Genomic DNA, 22446 nt, shown 5'->3' with positions numbered 1-22446 from the left:
GCATCCTCTACCTACCTGCACCTGCAAATCGAAATGTACGTGCAATGTGATTAAAACCATGGCAGAATACAGAGAATCAGAGAGAATCATGTGCTTTTTGAAGGGATTGGGAGAGAGCTACAACACTGTAAAAACGCAAGTCTTATTAATGGATCCCCTTCCAGGGGTCAACCGTGTCTTCTCTCTGGTTCTGCAACAGGAGAGACATCTAAACGAAAGTGCAGTAGTGGATACAAAAATTCTCATCAACAATGCCAATCAATATGGTCAAAAGATGAATGGAAAGAACAACGGTACTAACCCTACATGGCGCAATTATGGAAGAGGAAGAGGAAAGAATTATGGAAAACAATGCTCTTTTTGCAACAAAATGAATCACACGGCCGACGAGTGCTACTCAAAGCATGGGTTCCCTCCTTGGATCAAACAGAGAATGGGTCATGCTGCGAATGCCATGGAAAGTGAGGTGAGTAGTGAAACAGAGAAAGGAAAGAATACACATAATGATGCTTACAGTGATCAAGTTCTAAAGGATCTTGACTCTGAGCAGTTACGACAACTTGTGAATATGATTCAAGACTGCAAAGGAAAACAGAAAGTGGTGAATAACAGCATTGGAGATTTTTCAAAAGCAAGCAACATGGGTAAGGAAGGTAAAAGTTTCTGGATACTTGACACTGGGGCCACGGATCATGTAACATGTTCTATTTCTTCCTTTGTAAACTATTACAAGATAAAGCCTGTGAGTGTTAAACTACCTAATAACCAGGATGTTATTGCTACTCACGCTGGGACTATCATTTTGACTCATAACATTACTCTCCATAATGTATTATATATACCCGCTTTCACTTTAAATATCCTCTCTGTGCAAAGGCTGATAACTTCTTTGAGGTGTAAGCTTATTTTCACTGACAATGTTTGCCAGATACAGGAGAGGTCTACTTCGAAGATGATTGGTCAAGCTAACATTGTGAATGGGTTGTATCATCTGCACACGAATGAGAAAGAAAACCTGATATGCTTCTTACGACAACAAAGAAGTTTTGAAGCTGCTAAAAATCTCAATATATGGCATTGTAGAATGGGTCACCCATCAAAGAGGGTATTAGAAAACCTTGCTAAGCAATACACTGATATACACTTTGCTGATATAGATGTATGCACCCCTTGTCATCTTGCTAAGCAACACAAACTACCCTTCCCCTTGAACAAAACCAGTAGCGAACACGTTTTTGATTTAATTCACATGGATATATGGGGACCTTTAAATGTTCATTCTTTGCATGGTCACAGATATTTTTTAACCATTGTTGACGATCATAGTAGATATACATGGATTCATCTTATGAAAAGTAAAAGTCAAACTAGAGACTACATGCAACATTTCATTGCTCACATCAGAAACCAATTTAATAAAGATATAAAAGCTATTAGAACTGATAATGGAAAAGAGTTTTGTTGGAAAGATTTCTATGATAAACATGGCATAATACACCAAACATCTTGTAATGAAACACCTGAACAGAATTCTACTGTTGAGAGAAAACATCAACACATTCTCAATATTGCTCGCTGCATTTTGTATCAGTCCAACTTGCCAAATCCTTTCTGGTCTTACGCTGTTTTACACTCTGTGCACCTTATAAATCGCTTACCTTCTCCTGTCATTAGAAACGAATGCCCATATAAACTGTTGTATGGAAGCTTGCCTGACCTTTCCAACGTTAAGGTGTTTGGGTGTCTCTGCTTTGCTTCTACACTTGAGCAAAATAGACACAAGCTGGACCCCAGGGCACGCAAGTGCATTTTTCTTGGTTTCAAACATGGTACCAAGGGTTATGTGGTAATAGACGTTCACTCTAGAGAGATCTTCACATCAAGGAATGTGATATTCTATGAGACTTATTTTTGTAATTCGAAAAATGAAGATGGTAATGATACCGCACTCGAAGACGTTGATTCTGCTATATATGATGCTGCACCTCCTAAGCCTGCTGTGACCGAAGAAAACACTAAACAAGAAGAGCCTAGACGATCCATGAGAATCAAGAAACCACCAACTTATTTGGAGGACTATCATCACAGCATAATGGCATCCCCATGCAGCAATGTGACACAGAAAAGCAAGGTACTGTATCCCCTTAGCTCTGTCATATCTTATAAAGGATTAGCAAAAAGTCATCTAAAATATGCTCTGTCAATTTCATGCCAAAATGAACCTCAAAACTATGAGGAAGCCAAGCAATATCCTGAATGGAGGGAAGCCATGAAAGCAGAAATAAAAGCTCTTGAAGAGAATGAAACTTGGAATATAGTGGAGCTCCCACCAAACAAAACAGCCATCGGGTGCAAGTGGGTTTTCAAAATTAAGCGGAAAGCTAATGGAGACATAGAGAGATACAAGGCAAGGCTTGTAGCAAAGGGCTACACACAGCGTGAAGGGATTGATTACATGGAGACATACTCACCTGTGGCAAGACTCACAACGATTCGCACCATCCTAGTAGTGGCATCCACCATGAATTGGCACCTTGAACAGCTCGATGTTAACAATGCCTTTTTGCATGGTGACCTAGAAGAGGAAGTCTACATGGAACTGCCACCGGGCATTGCCTCCAAGAAGGCCCATCAGGTATGCCGTTTGATGAAGTCCATCTATGGTCTAAAGCAAGCAAGCAAACGCTGGTATGATAAGCTTACCTCCTTCCTTCATTCCATTAATTTTACGCACTCCAAAGCTGACAACTCACTTTTTGTGAGAAATATTGAGGATTCCTTCATTGCACTTCTTGTATACGTAGACGATATTCTCATTACTGGAAACAATGCTGATGACATTAATGCAGTAAAAGATTCCTTGAATACAGCATTTAAAATAAAAGACTTAGGCCATTTGAAGTTCTTTTTAGGTCTAGAGATCGCTAGGACTGTGAAAGGCATTCATATTTGCCAACGCAAGTATGCTCTTGAGAGTTTGGCAGATGCAGGGATGCTGAATGCTAAACCAGCAGCCACACCTATGGTGCAAAAGAATGAAACTCTGTTCGACAAAGATGCAGCGGTGCATGAAGTCTCCATGTACAGAAGAATCATTGGAAGACTGCTTTACTTGGTAAATACAAGGCCTGACATTAGTTTTTCTGTGCAATTCCTTAGTCAATTTGTTGAGGCACCCACGAAAGCACACCATCAAGCAGCACAAAGAATTCTTCGCTACATAAAAGCCTCTCCAGCTCAAGGTCTGTTTTATCCCAGAGACACAAGCCGGCAGATCAAAGCATTCAGCGACTCAGATTGGCATCATGCGTTACAACACGACGCTATACCACTGGCTTCTGCATTTTCCTTGGTGAATCTTTGATATCATGGAGAACCAAAAAGCAGAGCACCATATCTCGTTCTTCATCTGAAGCAGAGTATCGAGCTCTTGCAGCTACTAGTTGCGAGATTCAATGGCTAAGTTTCTTGCTTGAAGATCTACGCATTACTTCTGATGGAGTTGCCAGCCTATTTTGTGACAGTCAATCAGCAAGGCATATAGCACAAAATAACAGCTTCCATGAAAGAACGAAGCATATAGAAATAGACTGCCATGTAGTGAGGGAGAAGCTGCGTCAAGGTCTTTTCCACCTATTACCTATTCGCACAGAAAACCAACCTGCTGATCTTCTTACCAAATCTCTTAACAAAGAGATCTTTTACAAATTCCTTTCCAAGCTTGGTGTGTTAAACATTCACCCACCAGCTTGAGGAGGCGTTTTGATGTTCCCTGTTATTCTACTATTGGGCTGGGCCCTCTCTCACAAAATTGTTGGGCCCTCTCTCCTTTCGTTCTCCACGTGTATATATGTATAACTCAATGCATGCAACTTAATGCATGAAAGACGTGAAACATTACGTTAATAATAAAAGCTTTAGTTTCTCTCTCATTGTTACTGTTCATCTTCTCCTTCATTGGCTCTGTCCTTTATTACTCACTGTGGGAACGCAGAACTTCAAAAAGAGGATTCACCTAAATCCAAACTCAATCCGTGCAACATGTAAAAACATAGTTTTCATTATAGCAATGGTGAATTCTTAGAACGTTTGACCAATGTTTAACTGTTCTCTGATCAAAAGATTTAATTAATTAGAACGAGAAGGGTCAAAGCAGCTTTATTCAACCTCTGACCATACCCTAATGAAGTTTTCACCCAAAATAAAGAGCACCAAATGAAAACGTGTAATGTTTCCTAACCCACTATAAAGCAATGTGCGTTTGTGCCAAAGCACCACAAATGTACGCGCAAATCACTTAACCGACGTGGCCTCATGCAATGGGAATGAGAATTTGGATCAAACATGCAAAAGTCTTTCATTTTCATTAAATTAATAAAATATATCAGTAGTACCTCATACTGATAAAATAACGTGTCGGTCATTGTACCTCAGTTTCAGCTTCAAGTCAAATGATATGTTACATTTTTTATTTCCATTAACCAAACAGCAAAGAAAGAATCCTATGTCGAAAACCTTTTCCTTTCCAATCTTAAAAGAAACAAAAATTATAAACATGTTAATGTCATATATATCATAATTAAAGTTCATCCTTTTATAAAACTTACCTATCTAAATAACTATACATATATTTTTTTGTCAAAATAGAAAATTGCCACCTTTCTTTTCTTTTTCATGCATCATTAGCTTGACCAAGCTGGCTTTTACATTGTCTAAAAGCAAAAACAGAGCCTAAGTTAGAAAAGTGTCATGTGGAATTTTGATGAATAAAACACATTAGTTGTCGACTTTTTTCTCTCGGTGGAAACCTAATTGGGTGGCTTCTTATGCACCTTTTTTTCCTATTATTTGTTCTGGACATGAATCATGATTCATATTCTGTGTGTGCAGAAAATTAGAAAAAAAAAGAATAAGTAAATAAAGATAAAGCGCGTTCTGGAACTCTGCCAGCAGAGTTAAGCGCGTTTACTTACTCATACCACAATTATCAGTTATTATTACTACCATTTATTTGTAGAAATTATTCCTACTATTTATAGTGGTACTTTCTTGCATGCACTTTTAAAATTTCATTTAATGAATTATTTTTCTTCTTTTTAAGCACTATTGTAGCATGCGTTACGAAGCAAGTGTATTACTACAACCTCCTTTTTTTTTTTTTTTGCAAAATAGTTAAAGATAAACTTACGTTTTATTTGCCTTTTTTATTTTCGATTTCCAAATCATTATCTTTACAAAAGCTGTCAAAGAAATTAAGTAGGGTTTGACTCACAGAAACGAGGATGGCTGGTTAATTAGTATTGATTTAACTTTTGAATAAAAAACAATTCAAGAAAAATTTGGTCTACATGTAGTAGACAAAAGAAAGATAGTGAATAGAACGACCCTTTATTTCTTTATTAAATAAATAATTTTAAAACATTTCTAGTATATATTATTTGTTTATTTGTTAATTTTACAAGAAACGTATTACGATTAATGTTCAACTATATGTTAAATCTTTTTTCTCTTTCAAAAAATAATTTTAAAAATCAGAAAGTACCTATCTTTCCCCCCCACAATTTTATAAAATTATTATTAAAATTAAATATTGAATAAGAGTCTTCTAGGTGTTAGTAAATAGATAAATAATAAAAAGAAATATTTTTATATTCCCTCCAATATTTTGTATAAGAGTTAAATTAGAATTGAAATTGTTTTTCATAAGATTCAATCCATAATTATTTTCAAGCAAAATTATCCTTAATTAAAATAAATAAGTATTAGATGAACAAATAATTAAAAAAACAGTATTAATTGCAAAGATATAAATTTAAGACAAATTTATTAGTTTCAATTAAATTAATGATTTCATTTATCTTAATAATTAAGGAAAAGTAGTTATTTTATTTTTTTATTATGAAGTGAATGAGTAGGAATTATTATCAATATTATTATTTTGTTTCTTGGAGAGTGTTTTGTGTCACGATCCGATCAGTACAAAACCTGCTAACCTTCATAGAATCACTGTCTCAGTCTCTCTCTCTCTCTCTCTCTCTCATTTCCAAAGAACACACTCTAATCATTCGACGAGGCTTGTGAGTGTGAGAGAATAATCAATCACTGATCCACACTCACAAACCACAACAACCAAACCATAACCAAGCACAGACAGCGTGCGTTCTTCTTGTGATTTGTGTTGCAAGCAACCAACCACACACTCACACACACCCCCTCCATAAATCACTTCCACCATTCCCTTCTTTTTTCTTTTTCACCCCAAACACAAACAAGGCGCTACTGCTGCAACTATTAATCCTTTTCCTTTTAAAATTTTCATTTTCTTCCTCTCTGCTTTGATCTCAAGGAAACGAGTTTCCCTTCTCAAAGAAAATGAGCTTGTGCCATGGTTAGTAGTTACCGCTATTAGCTAGTGCTTTTCACTGCTCTGTCTCAGTTACTGCACAAGTTTTCTTTTTTCTTTTATGGATGTTGGTACGTATCCATTTCAATGCTGGGTCCGTGATGGATCTGATGCGGTGAATTAATTACTGCGGCCTTGTCGTTATTCCCCTGTTTTTGATTCCCTAATGAGAGAGTTTGTGTGTTTGTTTTTTAACTTATTACTATATAATAGTGCTAAATTAGTTTCGTAACTCCACTGTTTTAAATGCAGGCCACCAAGTTTGACGCGGTATTTCCTTTTTTTTTTTGTAGGTCTGCATTCGCTTAACTGAGCCAGATTCTGTAGATGGTTTCAGCCCAATAAGTATAATGATGCTGGAGTAACTGACACTCTTCTGCTGGTTTCTGGGTTCTCTTGAAGATTTGGTTTTGTTCAAGTCAAATTGCATCGTGTGATCTGCTTAGCCGACTTCGCCTACAGTGAAATAAGACATTTGTTGTTGTATTTATTGGTTTCTGGGTGGGTTTTTTGGTGTTTCGATAAGACCATTTATTCATAGGTGAACTTGTTTGTGCTACTTTGGTGATTGGTCAGAGAATGTCTAGGCCTCTACAAAGAGGTGTGTCTGGTGGGGTTAGAGTCCCTGGGAGTGGCCATGACTTGTGGGACTCCCAATCTAAGGATAAAACAGAAAAGGAAGATTTGGATAAGAGGGGTTCTTCAGATCATAGCCCTTTAGCTTTGAGGTTTCCTTTGGGGTTGCTTTTGGGAAATAATTCTGATTCCAAGTATGGGAATGGCATTGGCGAGAATGGTTTTGCATCCGATTCCTTCATTGTTAGCTCCCCGCGGAGCCGGCTTAAGCTGATGCTGCTTTCTTTGAAGTTTAGTTTAGTGGTCATAGTTGTTCTGGCTCTTACTGGATCTTTTTGGTGGACTTTATCGATTTCATCCTCGTCAAGAGGTCACATTTATCATGGTTATAGAAGGCTTCAAGAGAAGCTTGTCTCAGACCTTTTGGATATTGGTGAGTTTTCTCGCGGACCGCTGAGGTTGAAGGAATCGGAATTCTGTTCTCAGGATTTGGAAAACTTTGTTCCTTGCTACAATGTTTCTGGGAATGTGGAACTGGAAGTTTCTGATGGCAACGAAGTTGACAGGCAGTGCGGTCACGAGCTTAGGCCGAATTGTTTAGTTCTGCCACCGGTGAATTACAAAATTCCTTTAAGGTGGCCTACTGGAAAAGATGTTATCTGGGTTGCTAATGTGAAGATCACGGCACAGGAGGTTCTTTCTTCTGGAAGCTTGACAAAGAGGTGAGTGACATATCAATGTTTCTCTTACTTGCTTTCAGCTATTTTTGATTCCTTAAGTTTTCATATGTAATTTAATTACAGGATGATGATGCTGGATGAAGAGCAAATCTCATTTCGTTCAGCCTCTCACATGTTTGATGGTGTCGAAGACTACTCACATCAAATTGCTGAAATGATTGGACTTAGAAATGAATCTTATTTCATACAAGCTGGGGTTAGTACATTTGTGCTCTCTTGAAATGGACTCATCAAGTGTTTGTTGCTTGATTTTTTATGGCCCTTAATTATACTTGCATTCCACTAATTTGATACCTTCTCATTGTCAATTTTATCATACATAATTCCATATGTTTTACCATAAGCAACTTGGTATCTCGATTCTTATAATATATATTAATTATCTTGATAAAATGAATATGCTTAAAATATTCACTGAGGGAATATAAGATGGTAGCCTGTATATGTCATAATTGTTATGAACTTGTACCGTATGAAATTGATTGTTATAAAGTGCTGTAGAGGGACTTGTGTTAGAATTTTTTATGGGTTTGTTTGTGGCATTGGATCTGAACTGAGTTCTTGAATTCTGGCTGTGATGTTCCTTCCCTGAAATCTTATTGATCGAGAATTTTGGCACCCTTAATTTTGCAGGTTCGAACTATACTAGACATAGGTTGTGGCTATGGTAGCTTTGGAGCACATCTCTTTGACAGTCAGCTTTTAACTACGTGCATTGCAAACTATGAGCCTTCTGGCAGTCAAGTTCAGCTCACTCTTGAGAGGGGTCTTCCTGCTATGATTGCTTCTTTCACTTCGAAGCAGTTGCCATTTTCATCTCTATCCTTTGATATGTTACATTGTGCCAGATGTGGCATTGAATGGGACCAGAAAGGTATCTTCTAACTTTCAATCTATGCTACTCTGTATTGAACTGGATCTACTCGCGTCTATCAACACGCGTACATCATATATTATACCTATTATAGGAAGAAGTTAGTTGTCATGAAATAAGAATAGAATCCATATTTTTTCACTGCAGAATTAAGAAAAATGATATGGTATATACTTTTGAAAAAATATCCATATTTAGTTCTTTGTTAAATGGAGTTTCCCAAAGTTAAATCTGCTAAAATAAGTAGAAACCTTTTAATGTTTACTTGCCATATTTGTAGTATCCGACAACCGGGGTTAACTTTGAAGCTCTTCGTTCTGTTCTGTTATAAGGTGTTGACATAAACTTTGAAAATTTTGATCTTACTACAGAAACCATAAGTTTGATTTATGTATAATTTTATTAATATTTAATTACCTTGTAATTTATTAACATTCATATAACATGGTGTAGATGGCATTCTCCTGATTGAAGCTGATAGACTTTTAAAACCGGGTGGATACTTTGTTTGGACATCACCACTCACAAATGCTCGTAACAAAGAGAATCAGAAAAGATGGAAGTTTATACAGGATTTTACATTAACTCTTTGCTGGGAACTGCTGTCGCAACAAGATGAAACTGTAGTATGGAAGAAAACTAGTAAAAAAAGTTGCTATGCTTCAAGGTGATGCTTTCCTACATGTACTTGAGAAAAAATATTTAACATTTTTGTGTCCTATTAAACAGATTTCTAGTTATTAGATTCTATTCTATGTATATACAATATTTTTAGAATTTTGAAATGAATGTGACCTGACTCTTAGCTTGGTCTATTCTTACTACCAGAAAGTCAGGTTCTGGCCCTTCTTTGTGTGGTAGAGGTATTGACGTGGAGTCTCCATATTATCGAGAACTGCAAAACTGCATTGGAGGAATGCAGAGCGCTCGTTGGGTTCCAATTGAAAAAAGGGAAAGATGGCCTTCTCGTGCTAACTTGAACAAGAAAGAGTTAGCTATATACGGTAATCTTCATGTTCTTAAATGATTTGTAGATCACTTTGTGGAAGTGAAGTGATTCATTTGGTTAACTTAGCATGCGTATATTTTTCAATATACCAGGGTTGCAGCCTGATGAACTTAGTGAGGACTCTGACAGCTGGAAAACAGCAATCCAGAATTATTGGTCACTCCTGTCACCTTTGATATTTTCTGATCATCCTAAGAGGCCTGGCGATGAGGACCCCTCACCCCCTTACAACATGCTCAGAAATGTACTAGATATGAATGCTCATTTTGGTGGCTTTAATTCTGCATTGTTGCAAGCTAGAAAGTCTGTGTGGGTGATGAATGTTGTCCCAATAAGTGGACCCAATTATCTTCCATTGATCCAGGACAGAGGATTTGTTGGTGTTCTCCATGATTGGTATTTAAATCTCCTTTGTCTTGTTATTTTAAATTGCATGCTTCTCTAGTTCAATCAATTTGTTTTGCTTAGCTTAATATAGATTCTCTGTCACATGCTAATACTCTTTCTTCCTTCCATCTTTTAAAACTCGATTTTTAAAACCTAAACATTAATTTCTTGATCTAGCTCTAACTGTTTTTCCTTGGAGGTTTATTCCATGTTGTTAACATTTACACTTTGTGAAAACTCAACTTTTTTATTCTAGTAGATGTAGGACGATTTAGACATCTGACATTTTCAGAATAGTGATAAAGCTGTAAGAAATTTATAAATACTGGAGTGTTATCATTACCACATGTGAAAGATTTACAAAATATATAATAAATTCCTGTATGAATTGTGAAGGCTACAATTGTTTTGTTAAGTAACTTAGAATTATGTGAAATTATCTTACATTTATCAGGAGACACGTTTAACGTAGTTGAGAACAAAATTAAAACATGGTGATATACCATTTAATTTTCCAATTACATCTGGCTGATAGTCTTGACAAGATTTTGTGAGGAATAGTAAATTGGTAATTATAGTTTCCGTAATAATTATGATTTTTGGTGGCTTGTAGGTGCGAGGCTTTTCCTACATACCCTAGAACCTATGACTTGGTGCATGCAGCAGGATTTCTATCCCTTGAAACTGAGCAGCACAGATGTACCATGCTTGACATGTTCCTTGAAATTGACAGGATACTTCGCCCAGAGGTATGTCAAGTTAGCACTCTTGAATCAAAACTGCTATAGGATGTGCTCACCAAGCAGTGCATCAATATTTAATGCAGTTTGTTCTGTAAAATGTGTATGAAATTTGAATCAGGCAACCCTTCTATTGTGTACATTGTTGAATGTGATCTGTATGTTCATATAGAATACTTTTTGAACAAGTAAAAATGTCTCAAAATGTTTCATGATTTCATCCCCTTCAAGGGCTTTTGATATGCTGACACTGGTCATGTGTGCAGGGTTGGGTTATAATTCGCGACACAGTTCCCTTAATAGAATCAGCTAGAGCTCTAACAGCACAGCTGAAGTGGGATGCAAGAGTGATAGAAGTTGAAAGTGACAGTGATCAGAGACTCCTCATCTGCCAGAAACCTTTCTTTAAGAGACAGGCAAGCTAAAAAAATTGAAGGCCTGAAGAAATTAAACCAATATATACATATATATTCATTTCCATAATGACCATAAAGCTCCAACATACAAAGTGGGGGTTCAAAATTTTGGACAAAAGAAAACAAGATATAGAGGAAAGTGCATCCTCCTCAATGTTACCACCACATACCTATGTAACCGTAAGGTGTACATAGGGCCATGTAATTACCAAACAAGCCACAGAGCATATGAGAAAGTAGTATACTGGTAGGTTAATTTACTTTTCCATGTGATGTCTGATTAGAGTTACGCAGTGACAATCAATATTAAGATTGGGAAGATGGTGAGATAATAAGTTATTATTGTAAAATGCTCAGTGGTTGATTTGATTACCCCTTATAGAATATTTTTCTGCTACCGTTTATAAGTGTTATTTAATATCTCTTGTATAAGCATAGTTTGTCAATGTTTATAATGTGAAATCAAAATCATATTGTTGATCAGTCCATTACAGATTGTAACAAGACATCTGGTTGGATAGTCATTGGAGTCAGCATAACTGATGCAATTTTGGATTTTGCTACGACTGTTTACCTGCCTGTGTATGAATTTAGCCAAAGATGAACGAAGGTACCAAAACAGTTTTTCTTCCATTCTTTGAGAACTAATATGTCTTAGACCTATTTCTTTCCTTAAAAAAAAAAAGGTTAGGGAAGCATTTGTTTCAAGGTGTAAAATTGTTTGATCTGAAATCACACTCTTGGAATTTTATTTGTATGAAGATGTTTGTTTGACATTAGTAATTTAAGGAAAAATTTAATTTGTGTAATTATTATTTTTTTTAAATAAAAGTAAAATGGGGAAAAAGTGAAGTGGAGATTTTAAATTATTATGAAAAATGAATTTCATGTGTATGAAACCTTAATAAACCCAACTTTCAATGAGATTTAGAAAAAATGATTTTAGGAAAAAAAGTACGTTTGAAAATTGAGATGATTTTTTCTGTTAGTGTATATATACATTAAAAGTCTCATTTTATAAGTTGTTATGATGACGGTCTTAATTTGTTGCAATTTTAAATTTTAATATTACCACGTAATTATGAAAATAAAATATTTTGTGGTACATGTGTAAAATATATATTAGTTCCATAAAAAAAATCAAAAGCTTTGAATGATGACAAGATTTATTATTCTTGCAAAAAAAAAAAAAATACCATTCTTGATATTTTAAAATACACGCAATTACAGAATTTCAAAATACAACCTTCATTAAATTCTTTTAAACTAATGGAATAATTTTAACTAATGAAAAAACATCCAGAAGTGTGCAAAACAAAAAAAAACATAGAATACCCATTAGTTTTATCGTAATTAGGTAAAAATATCTTGTTAATTTATTTTTTAATTTCTATTTTTGGAGGAATAAGTTTTATTTCTATTTTAATAATTAAATTAAAAAGAATCTACCTATTTTTTATTGTAATAAATATAAGCTCATCTTATTGGATGTATGAGGTTTTTCTTTCAAAAAAATTCAAAATGTTACCTTTATGATAATGAGAAGGACATTTTTTTGATGGAGTAAATATGAGAAGGACTTTGCACCCGTATGAGTTATTATATTATTTAAAAGGAATATGAAATGACATAGCTTCTCCCTGATTGAAACTTAAATAAATTAACACAGAATATAATAATATATAATTTTATAAAAATTAACACAGAATATAATAATATATAATTTTATTTCTTATTTCCATTTTCTCCTTCTCATATATATGCATTTGATCAATAAAACCGAAAGTTTTAAATCATATTGTCAATTTTATTATTGTTCACAGGACCTTTTCTGCTTGAAACTAATAATATTCAGAGGTAAAGATGTTCAAATGTTAAAAACGTTACTAAGGGTATGAGAATGTTTTAACTACATTTAAATAAAACTGTGATGTTTTAATGAACAAACGTATTTCTGTAAAAACTCACAAGACCGACCTTAGCTCAGTTGGTAGAGCGGAGGACTGTAGTGGGTTATAACCTGATAGATATCCTTAGGTCGCTGGTTCGAATCCGGCAGGTCGGAATTATTTTGCTTTTTTTTTGGCACTATTTGTCTGTTTAATTAAATAAAATTAATCACAAATTTTATGCACTATTCTGTTGAAAGAAAGCTTAAAATGTTAATGAATTTGGAAAATCTTCAGGCACCATGGAAGGATTCCACTCTCATCAGCAGCCATGAAATTTACGAATCTACTTTAAATCTTCAATGGTGCAACTTTAATATGATTCTTTAAAATAGTGCACACTCCGGGTAATGCTGGAATCATTTATCTCTAATCTGAAAAGCAAATTAATTGGTTGATATTAAAGAAAGACTGATTAGTGAATTAGATGAAACTTGTACATCCTGACAAGAAGGGGTTGTGGATTTTTGTGGTGTGCGACATCAGATACTTTATAGCATCTGAACTGAATTTCTTTATTATGCCTTGTTCTTCAGATAATTTAAGAGTGATGATTGATACCAATGGGCCACCCCAATTATTCAATTTGCATAATGTTCATAGAATTTCTGAAACCCAGATGATCATATATCATATCAAGTTCCATACACCAAAGTTGGAGACAAAGAAGACCCCATTGCTTCAAAACTTGATAATGTTACAATCAAACATTCCAAAAGTTCAAACTGTAGGATGAAAGCAAGTAATGGCTTTCACATGTAAGTCTGATACACTCCCTCATGCTAGAGCCCTTTGGGCTTGAGCCACTACATGATTATGGAGTCTTTGATAATATATTATATTGATCATTTTATCTAACAAACAAATCAAGAGACAGCAAGACCTATGACACATTTTCCTCCGGTGTAACATTGCAAAGAACCAAATAAAACGTGTTCCATTGAGTTGTTCCTTCTACATGCACTAAAAATTGTTTTTTCACCTCCTTGTTCGGTTCGTGCTTTTTTGGGAACCACTTGCACTTCTTTTATACCCTTTGGAAAGACTTGATCCTCCCTGGCTAAGTCTTCTTATTGATCTTTTGTGACAGCTTCGCGTGCTGCTCCCAAGGGCAGCTCTGGCAACACTGTCACTTAATATTTCGCGTGTGCTGTGAGCCTTGAGGGGTTGCTTGTTCAGGTACACCAACTTTGGAAGAAGACCAGAGACTGCTTTACTTAGCTGGCCATGGTTGATGTTGCTTTCAATCGGATTTCCTAGCAGATTAAGAGCCTTAAGTGAGTTGTAGCTAGCCACTAGCTGGCCTAATGCTTTTGTTGTTGTGATCTTGTTGAAGCTCAAATCTAGAACTGTTAGCTTCAATAGCCTGTGTAGCCCTTCAGCATCACTTATCTTGTTCCCCACAAGATATAGTTCTTTGACAAGTGTGCAACTTGACAAACCTGACAAACCACACAATGAATGAATAATAGCAATGTGGAAAAAACTAAAAATGAAGGCTAAACATATTTGAGATGCAAAATCTTTTGAGCATCAACTTATATCATAACTAACCTTGTCCAATTCTCGAGATGCGGTTGTAACTTAGGTCAATTACCCGCAACTTGGTCAATTCTCTGAGGCCGTCAAGAGTGCTGATCTTGTTTCTTGACAAGTTAAGTGTTTGAATACCCTTTGGTAGAAATCCTGGTGAGATGTGAGCTGCATGAATCAATAAATAAATACAGTTAGTGGTTTATTTATTGATGTTGCATCAAGTGCTAAATTCTAGTCCCAAGTTATACCTATGAAATTGTTTGACAGGTTGACAGAGCGGAGATTGGATAAGTGTGAAATAGCAGGAATGGCTTTTACACCAATACCAGATATGTGAGCAATAGATGAAGCTGGATTTAGAGACTGGACTAGACTAATGGCAGTTAAAGTCTCTTTTGAAGCATTGGCATCGGAATAAGTCAACTGAGATGCAGCTCTAATCATTGTTCCACTATCTGGAGAAGGTGGGAAGGGAATGCTTCTGCCATTGTCAACATTAAAATCATCCTCAGGAATTAGTGGCTGAATTTCAAGACCTTTCACCCATGCATCCACTCTGGCAAAAGAGGATGATTCTTTGGAGAAAGCAATCCATCGGTCACTTTGAAACCTGCTCCCCCTTTGATTATCTATATTTTTACCAGTTCTTCTTTTGTTATGGGTTTCCACAGTAACAGAACCAGAAGATGTCACAGACCTCAATGTCTTTCCTTGTTTTGGTTCAATGGTGTCTGAAGAGTACCCACTATTTAAAGCAGCACTAGCAGGAAGTAGTGTTGAATCACTAGAGAAAGTTCCATGTATGTTCCTGTGGCTCCACAGGATCATCTTCCACCACAACTTTTTTCTTCCAGAAGGAAGCACCTGACATGAAGAATGCCTTTTCAGCATTACTCTATCAGCACTGTAGTGACTCATTACTGACCTAGGGCTTTCAAGATCAGTCGTTGCGGCTATTTCCTTAAAATTCTCAAAATACTTTGACTTCAAAGCTGACAAATAATGAGTTTTCTTCCCATGCTCATCAAACTTTTCAAGGTTAGAAAAGTGTCTCTTGAACTTTGGAGAAGTCCACAAATCAGCTTTGCCAATCCCAGGATCACTAACGTGTCCACTTTCGGTTGTTTCAACACTCTTTTGGCTGTATTTATCGGTTCTGTCATCCAATTCTTCGATGACTTGATTTTCATATAAAATGGGATACTCATCATATCCTTTGCCTTCAACAGCTTCATTATCTTGGACATGAAAATCAGAAAGTACCCTCTTGATCTTCGGTGAATATTCATTCTCATCTTCCCCTTCATAAGCCTCCTGTACTTCAGGCTCCACACAAGTATCAAGACTCGTAACCCCCGAATTGAAACTTGAATTTTTTGGAATACCATTCGATACCGTGACATCAAAAGTGGTTGGCACTGATGCTATTTTTGAAGATTGTAGCTTGGCAAGTAGAGTGCTAAAGTCCTCCTTTGAAGACCTTCTTCCACTCCCCTGAATAAACAAACAAGAGTGAGATAATAACAAGTTAATCACAATTCACAAGTTTTATAGGTACCCAACAAACACAAATCCCAATTGACTTCCTTACCTTGTATTTCTCCTTCCTTACAGTCAAAAGAGAGAAGCACATAGCCATGATTGCCACTAAAAGACAAGGCTTGTTCCAAATCCCTTCAATTATATGTTCTCTGCCGCTTTTGAGTCGGTTGCACTTTCTAAGCAATCCTAAACAGCTTTGCGCATAAATCCAACAATTTTCTTCCTTTCAATTGCAATGAAAAGTGGGAGAGCACAAGAATACAAACAAACACACACTAGTAGTTCAGCAATCAGCAGCTATCACATTGAACCAAATATTAGCCATAATCAATGGGAAGGCGCTGGACAAGACAAAACACCCTCTCTGAGCAAATCTGAAAACCGGAAAGAAAAAGACCAAAGCCTATTCCGTTTTGTGAAGATATCTCTAGAGAGTTGGCCAGAGTTCTGTGTGCTCCCCACAAAGCTCCACAATATCTTCCTCTCTAAACAAGTCTGTACCCAGTTGAAGAACAATAATCAAACAAACAAATAAATGTGCCAAACATTCATCTCGTAAAATTCCAAATGAAAATATCAAAATCAGATCACACTTCATAACAACTTTAATCTGTGCCCCTCTGAGATACAATAATAATAAGAATGAAGTGACAAAATGAATAGAAGACATGAATGATTGTAAACACAAGTCAAAAGGGAAACAGACTCTAATGCCTCATCCTCGTGATTCTAAAGCAGACACAGCCACACGCAAATTGCGGCGAGAATTGGGAGCATTGGTGCAGAAAAGACGAACCTTGTAAAGTAGAACCGAGGCAGCTCCTGAAAGACAACAATAACCCCTCAAACAGTATCTCTGCTTTGCTCCGGAATCTTCAAAAGCTTTGGGATGCTAAATAGTTATAAAGTGAGGTGGGTGTGAGAGAAAGAAGTGAAATGAAGGGGAAGTTAAGATTGTGTTATGTGATGTTGTCACGTGATGTCGTGTAAGAAATGCAAAGCAAGCAAAGGAAGGAAAACAGAAGAGAAACATAGAAAGGTAGTTAATAGTTATCGTTAAGAATGAGAATGAGAATGAGAATGAGAAAGAGGTGGTTTTCTATCTTTCTAGTCTGAAGAAGGAAGTGTGATGTTCTAATAATTTAGCAAACCCAATATATACCACACACATGTAGGCCATGCATATGTATAACTCAGCATTTATATTCTACAGAATTCTCTACCACCTTTTTCTCTCTCTCCTTTACCTGCATAAGTCCAAAATATGGTTCATTAATCAATTTTGAAGTCCGAGCAAATTTATGATCAACTTTAGCATCTCTTGAAACTTAACATGCCATTGCTACCTTATTTATATAACTTTTACACACTGTTGATTTTTACCATATTAGGACTACAATGTTTTCTTATCAATTTTTTTGACCAGCCTCAAAGTTTTATTGAAAATCTTAGGTGAGTAAAAAATTTGAGATAATTTCGAGGAGGTAAAAACTTTAAAATAAAATTTTGGAGATTTAAAATATAATTTAGTATATCTATATATATTTATTTTTAAAAAATTTAAACAAAAAAGTTTGGAGAGTCATAAAAGGCGCGCGCATAAGATTGTTTATTTTCTTTTCTCTTCTATGCTCCAAGTTCTTGTATGTATACGACTCTCGTGATTCCTTTTTTTGGTGCGATCATGTTCAATTAATAAAAATATGTATTTCCCCCTTCAATCAATCACATTCCATATTTTAAATTACTTCTAAGAAGTAAAATTTAATTATTATAAAATAAATCATATTTAATATTTAAAAAAAAAATTGGATGTGTGCTAAACTTTATTATTAAAGATGAGATTAAAAACACACTTAATTTAAGGAAAAATGTATTTCCATTTATATATTTATTATAAAAATGTTCATCTACTATTTCAGTTCGTTCCTAGTATTTATTACAATTTTCATATTTATAAATAACTTAAGTGTGATGGTTGAAATGTGATTCCAAATAATGTATATAAGTGTTTTTCTTCGGAGACACGATTCAATAATAAATTAGTTAGGTCAATTGATCCAAAGTTAGGTCCAAGAGGTTAAGGGTTGGTTTAGAAAGATACACAACTCTCAGTCACAAGCATATTTGAAGTGTCAATTTGTGATAATATCAATCATACATACTTGTATCATGGTGAATGTTAAGTTTATGTAACAGTGATACCTTAATTGTAGTAAGAATGTGTTATATTCTAATGGTATTATTTGAAATTTTCTTTAAATAGTTTTTCTTTAGAGAAAAGAAATTACATTATCTTTTTAAAAATGTAAAAATAACTAACTTCAAGCTAAGACTCTGTAAGCAATTTTTTTAATACATCAAGGATTACTTTTTGTTTTACTAATAACATCTTGTTTTTAATTCATTTTTTTTATGAATACATTTTACAAAATTTAGTTTTAACCAAATGTACTTATCTAATCAATATTAAATTGACCAAATTATATTGAAATTTAGAGTAATGAAGTAATATCACTACAATTTTTTTTTAAAATTATTTACGAATTATTACATAAGAATATAAGTCCATAAATAAATTTAATATTATATACAAATATTATCTTTGAATTTTTATCTTCAGTATTACATATAAATATTATTCATGGATTTTTATTAATAGGTAAATTTAACATTACATATATTATTACATAATTACATATGCATACAAATTTGTAAGTAAAGTACTCATAAATATAATTCTATTTATAAATTCAACATACAGATTATTATCAATATATTAATAATATTAAAAATATAATAATAATAATAATAATATTATATTTAATATTATTAATAATATTTATATTATTATTAGTATTAATATTTATATTATTTATATTATTTATATCATTTATATTATTATTCATATTCATATTATTATTAATAATAATATTTATAATAATAATAATAATATTATTATTATTATTAATATTACACACGTATATAGGTAGATATACATGTACAAATCCATAGATAATTTACATACGAACTTACATCAATAAATAATATTAATAACAAAATATCTATGATTACATATTCATAGGTAAATTAACTATTTGTACTTAATTTACCCATGAATCTATATATTTAGATATTATCTATGAATTTGTATTCGTAGATAATATTAATAATATCGATATTGATAATTTTATTAATTAAAATAATAATAATAATATTAATGATAATGATATTATTATTATTATTATAATAATAATAATGATTAATATTATTATTAATATTATTATTAATATTATTTTTAATATTATTTTTATTATTATTATAAATACTATTAAGAGTAATAAGAGTAACATTAATATGAATAATTATTCTTGTCGGTTGACTTCGAATGAGTTGAATGGGCGAGTTCCTCTTTTGATTTGTCTCCAATTGGTGTTTCGAGATGTTGTTTCACTGTGACAAAAGGGGGGTTCTACCTGTTGATCACACTCCGACGATTAAGTCAATGAGAGCATTCAAAATGTCAAATCAGTTTCAGTCTCAAGTATTCAGAAACAACGTACTTTTACTCGAGGTCTCAAGCCCCTTTTATAGATATCCCTTCAAATGTTTTCTCCAATCTCAATAGAGCAAGATTTCAACAGGGATAATATAATCTCAACCAAAAGCATATAATCATAACAGAAAAACATACTGCTTACGTGCACCTTTATTCTCGGGTGCTTAACAACAACAAAACATTTTACGCATGTGTGTACCTTTATTCTCGGGTGCTAACCACATTATTTCCAACATATTTTATTTGTATTTAATTAACATATGTATTATAACAAAAATAAATGTTCCATCTATTTTAATTATCTTTTTCGAGCTGACCACCAGTGTCCGGGCCGAGCTCATGACCCGCCTTTTGGACCTATACCTAGATGCTTGGACCAAGGTCCCGAGCACTCCCGACCAATACACAAGCCCGCAGGCTCGAGCCGAGATTGGCTAGGTGAAGAGTCTTTCCAGCATTGACAATTGACGTGACACTTTCACAGAGAGTAGGTGAGACGTGGTTACCGAAGCGTTTGCTGATGAGACAACTCACCACACTAAATCTGAAGCGTCCATGTGGCATGTGTATCAATGGCGAGGAAGCACTATCGCTTCATCTCCTTCTTTCAAATAATTAAAAACGCATTTCCTCCTCCCTTACTCGTTACACAACCTTCTATTCTTAGAACTTCTCTTACTCTAAAAACCTTTTTTTCTTCTTCTCACCGTCGAACTATTTCCCATCACCATCGCACGAGGTATTTTTTTCTCCTCTAATCTCTATTGTTAATTGTTTATTCATCTTGCCGATTGCATTGATTGAACTGAAATCTCATTTCGATTCACTTACTCTACCTGGCCTGAAATGTGCTTGTATTTTGTTTGTGTTTATGCTTGTGTTCTAGCTATATCTACAATAAATTATGGTTCTATGTATCCCTGGGCTAAAAAAGAGCTTTTTGAAAGAGGTTTCTTATTACACAACCCATTCACGTATTAGGGAGTTAAGAGAAAACGAATGCATCATGAGTAAAAAATACGAGGTTTGTCAAAACTGTAGAGTGTAGGGAGGGTGAACCCATTTGGTGTGACGAGTCGTCAAACCTTGATGGTCCATTTTGTTATTTTTATGCCACCTTTTTTAAAAAGGTTCTTCTTTGCCTTCCCCTGTCCATCTTTGAAAAAGATTTGTGAACCGAGCTCAACGTAGCTCCTGCCCAGCTACATCCAAATAGTTGAGCATTTATTATTCTGTGTTCACAACTCGACATTTTGCCAATTGTGGAAGTTTTTCTTTATTTCTTCGAGGCTAAGCACACAAAACGATGCCCCTGGAAGAGGTTTGGTTACCCTCTTCCAGTCGTCATAAAAAAGTTTTAAGGGTAAATTTGTTAAAGTCCGAGCTTCAATAGGAGATCCAACCCTAGTGGATGAACTTCACAGCTTGAGTATTCGTACTTACCTTGAACTAGGTCGACTTACCATGTACGATTTCCAATAACCTTACCTCCACAGAGCGCTTACGCTCGGATAACTCTATTCACTTCGGGCTAGGACGTCTTACCACGTGCCAGATCAATTGATTCAACAAATAGATTCGTATGCTCGGACAACCGTACTTACACCTAGCTAGGTCGTCTTATCTTGCAGAAAATCAAACAATACATTCCCATTAATTCAACTCGCAGGGCGCCTATGCTCGGGTAGTCGTGCTTACGCCGAGCTAGGTTGACTTACCATGCACTAAATCGAATAAATCAACAAACAAATTAATCTCACAGGGCGCCTATGCTCGGGTAGACATACTTACACCGAGCTAGGTCGACTTACCATGTACTAAATCAAAAAATGAATTAATCTCACAGGGCACCTATGCTCGAGTAGACATACTTATAATGGGCTAGGTCGACTTACCATGTACTAAATCAACACTATTCAATCAAAACTAAAGTACTTCATGCATCATCTTTCGAGAACAAATTTATTATTAGGTGACCTCGTTAAAGAAACCCTTTAAGGGAAAAAGAGCATCACCTTCTGCATATTGTTCAAAAGAAAAGCATAAAAAACTAAATGTCTTAACTGAAGTAAAACTTGAGATTGATGGCTCCTCCTTCTAGGGTTTCCAGCTTATACGCTCAATTCCCAAGCACCTCGACTACGCGGAACGGGCCAATCCACTTTGGAGATAACTTATTCTCTAGCTGGTAGGGGTGGGCCTTTCGCATCACCAAGTTAACAACCTTGAACTGCCAAGGTTTCATCTTGGTTTTGTGCTTTAACTCCACCCTTCTCTTAGCCTTCGAGTTGATACATGCATGATCACGCACCTTGTCCAACAAGTCTAGGTTTACCTTTCCTCCTTCGTTAGATTCTTCAACAAAAAAGCTTTGGAACCTGGGAGAATTGTCTTGTATCTCCGCTGGTATCATGGTGTCTGACCCATATACCAAACTGAAGGGTGTCTCTTTGGTTTCCGATTGCGGGGTGGTGTGATAGGACCACTTGATTTTGGGAATTTCTTCTAACCAAGTCTCCTTTGCCTTTTCTAACCTCCTCTACAACCCTCTTAGTAGGAATCTGTTTCGTTGTCGGACACTAGGTGTCTCAGAACCCCAAAATGACACACAATGTTCTTCCACACAAAATGCTGGACCTTATGAGTAGTTATTTGTGCAACTGGCTCAACTTCAATCCCCTTGGTGAAGTAATCTATGGCCACAATGAGGTACTT

General features: G+C 35.1%; 2 protein-coding genes and 1 non-coding gene across 5 annotated transcripts; 2 read left to right on the top strand and 1 right to left on the bottom strand.

Annotated features, from left to right (window-relative positions):
- The first annotated feature begins 5940 nt into the window (after window positions 1–5940).
- LOC137827253 (putative pectin methyltransferase QUA2) lies at window positions 5941–11577 on the top strand. 2 transcript variants are annotated; one of them, XM_068633523.2, is made up of 9 exons: window positions 5941–6388; window positions 6697–7701; window positions 7783–7915; window positions 8353–8593; window positions 9047–9260; window positions 9422–9597; window positions 9695–9998; window positions 10603–10738; window positions 10996–11577. In XM_068633523.2, exons 2-9 carry the CDS (start codon window positions 6983–6985, stop codon window positions 11152–11154), a joined length of 2082 nt encoding a protein of 693 aa, XP_068489624.1. In that variant the 5' UTR covers window positions 5941–6388; window positions 6697–6982; the 3' UTR covers window positions 11155–11577. The 2 variants fall into 2 exon arrangements, 1 of the variants encoding a protein (XP_068489624.1); XR_016514623.1 differs by having other exon boundaries at window positions 5953–6388; window positions 8874–9260.
- A 1540-nt stretch (window positions 11578–13117) lies between these two features.
- TRNAY-GUA (transfer RNA tyrosine (anticodon GUA)) lies at window positions 13118–13210 on the top strand. The gene is made up of 2 exons: window positions 13118–13154; window positions 13175–13210. It is a non-coding gene; the product is annotated as a tRNA-Tyr (tRNA).
- A 539-nt stretch (window positions 13211–13749) lies between these two features.
- On the bottom strand, window positions 13750–17443 carry LOC137826086 (uncharacterized). Of its 2 annotated transcripts, none has more exons than XM_068631934.1 (5): window positions 16969–17443; window positions 16222–16667; window positions 14879–16124; window positions 14649–14795; window positions 13750–14536 (listed from the first exon to the last, which is right to left on the bottom strand). In XM_068631934.1, exons 2-5 carry the CDS (start codon window positions 16267–16269, stop codon window positions 14073–14075), a joined length of 1905 nt encoding a protein of 634 aa, XP_068488035.1. In that variant the 5' UTR covers window positions 16270–16667; window positions 16969–17443; the 3' UTR covers window positions 13750–14072. The 2 variants fall into 2 exon arrangements, with proteins under 2 accessions (XP_068488035.1, XP_068488036.1); XM_068631935.2 differs by having other exon boundaries at window positions 16879–17046.
- Between the last annotated feature and the right edge of the window lie 5003 nt (window positions 17444–22446).

Source organism: Phaseolus vulgaris, chromosome 8, assembly GCF_051622355.1.
Source record: "Phaseolus vulgaris cultivar YP4 chromosome 8, ASM5162235v1, whole genome shotgun sequence".
Taxonomy (NCBI): Eukaryota; Viridiplantae; Streptophyta; class Magnoliopsida; order Fabales; family Fabaceae; genus Phaseolus; species Phaseolus vulgaris.
Note: the sequence above shows the minus strand (reverse complement) of the source record. Positions and strands in the feature narration are given on the sequence as shown.

Coding starts and splice junctions, on each gene's coding strand:
- LOC137827253 (XM_068633523.2), top strand. CDS start 6,983: ATGTCTAGGCCTCTACAAAGAGGTGTGTCTGGTGGGGTTAGAGTCCCT. Junction 7,702..7,782: donor TCTGGAAGCTTGACAAAGAG/GTGAGTGACATA, acceptor ATTTAATTACAG/GATGATGATGCTGGATGAAG. Junction 8,594..9,046: donor CATTGAATGGGACCAGAAAG/GTATCTTCTAAC, acceptor AACATGGTGTAG/ATGGCATTCTCCTGATTGAA.
- LOC137826086 (XM_068631934.1), bottom strand. CDS start 16,269: ATGGCTATGTGCTTCTCTCTTTTGACTGTAAGGAAGGAGAAATACAAG. Junction 16,125..16,221: donor TAAGGAAGGAGAAATACAAG/GTAAGGAAGTCA, acceptor TTGTTTATTCAG/GGGAGTGGAAGAAGGTCTTC. Junction 14,537..14,648: donor CATCTCGAGAATTGGACAAG/GTTAGTTATGAT, acceptor GTGGTTTGTCAG/GTTTGTCAAGTTGCACACTT.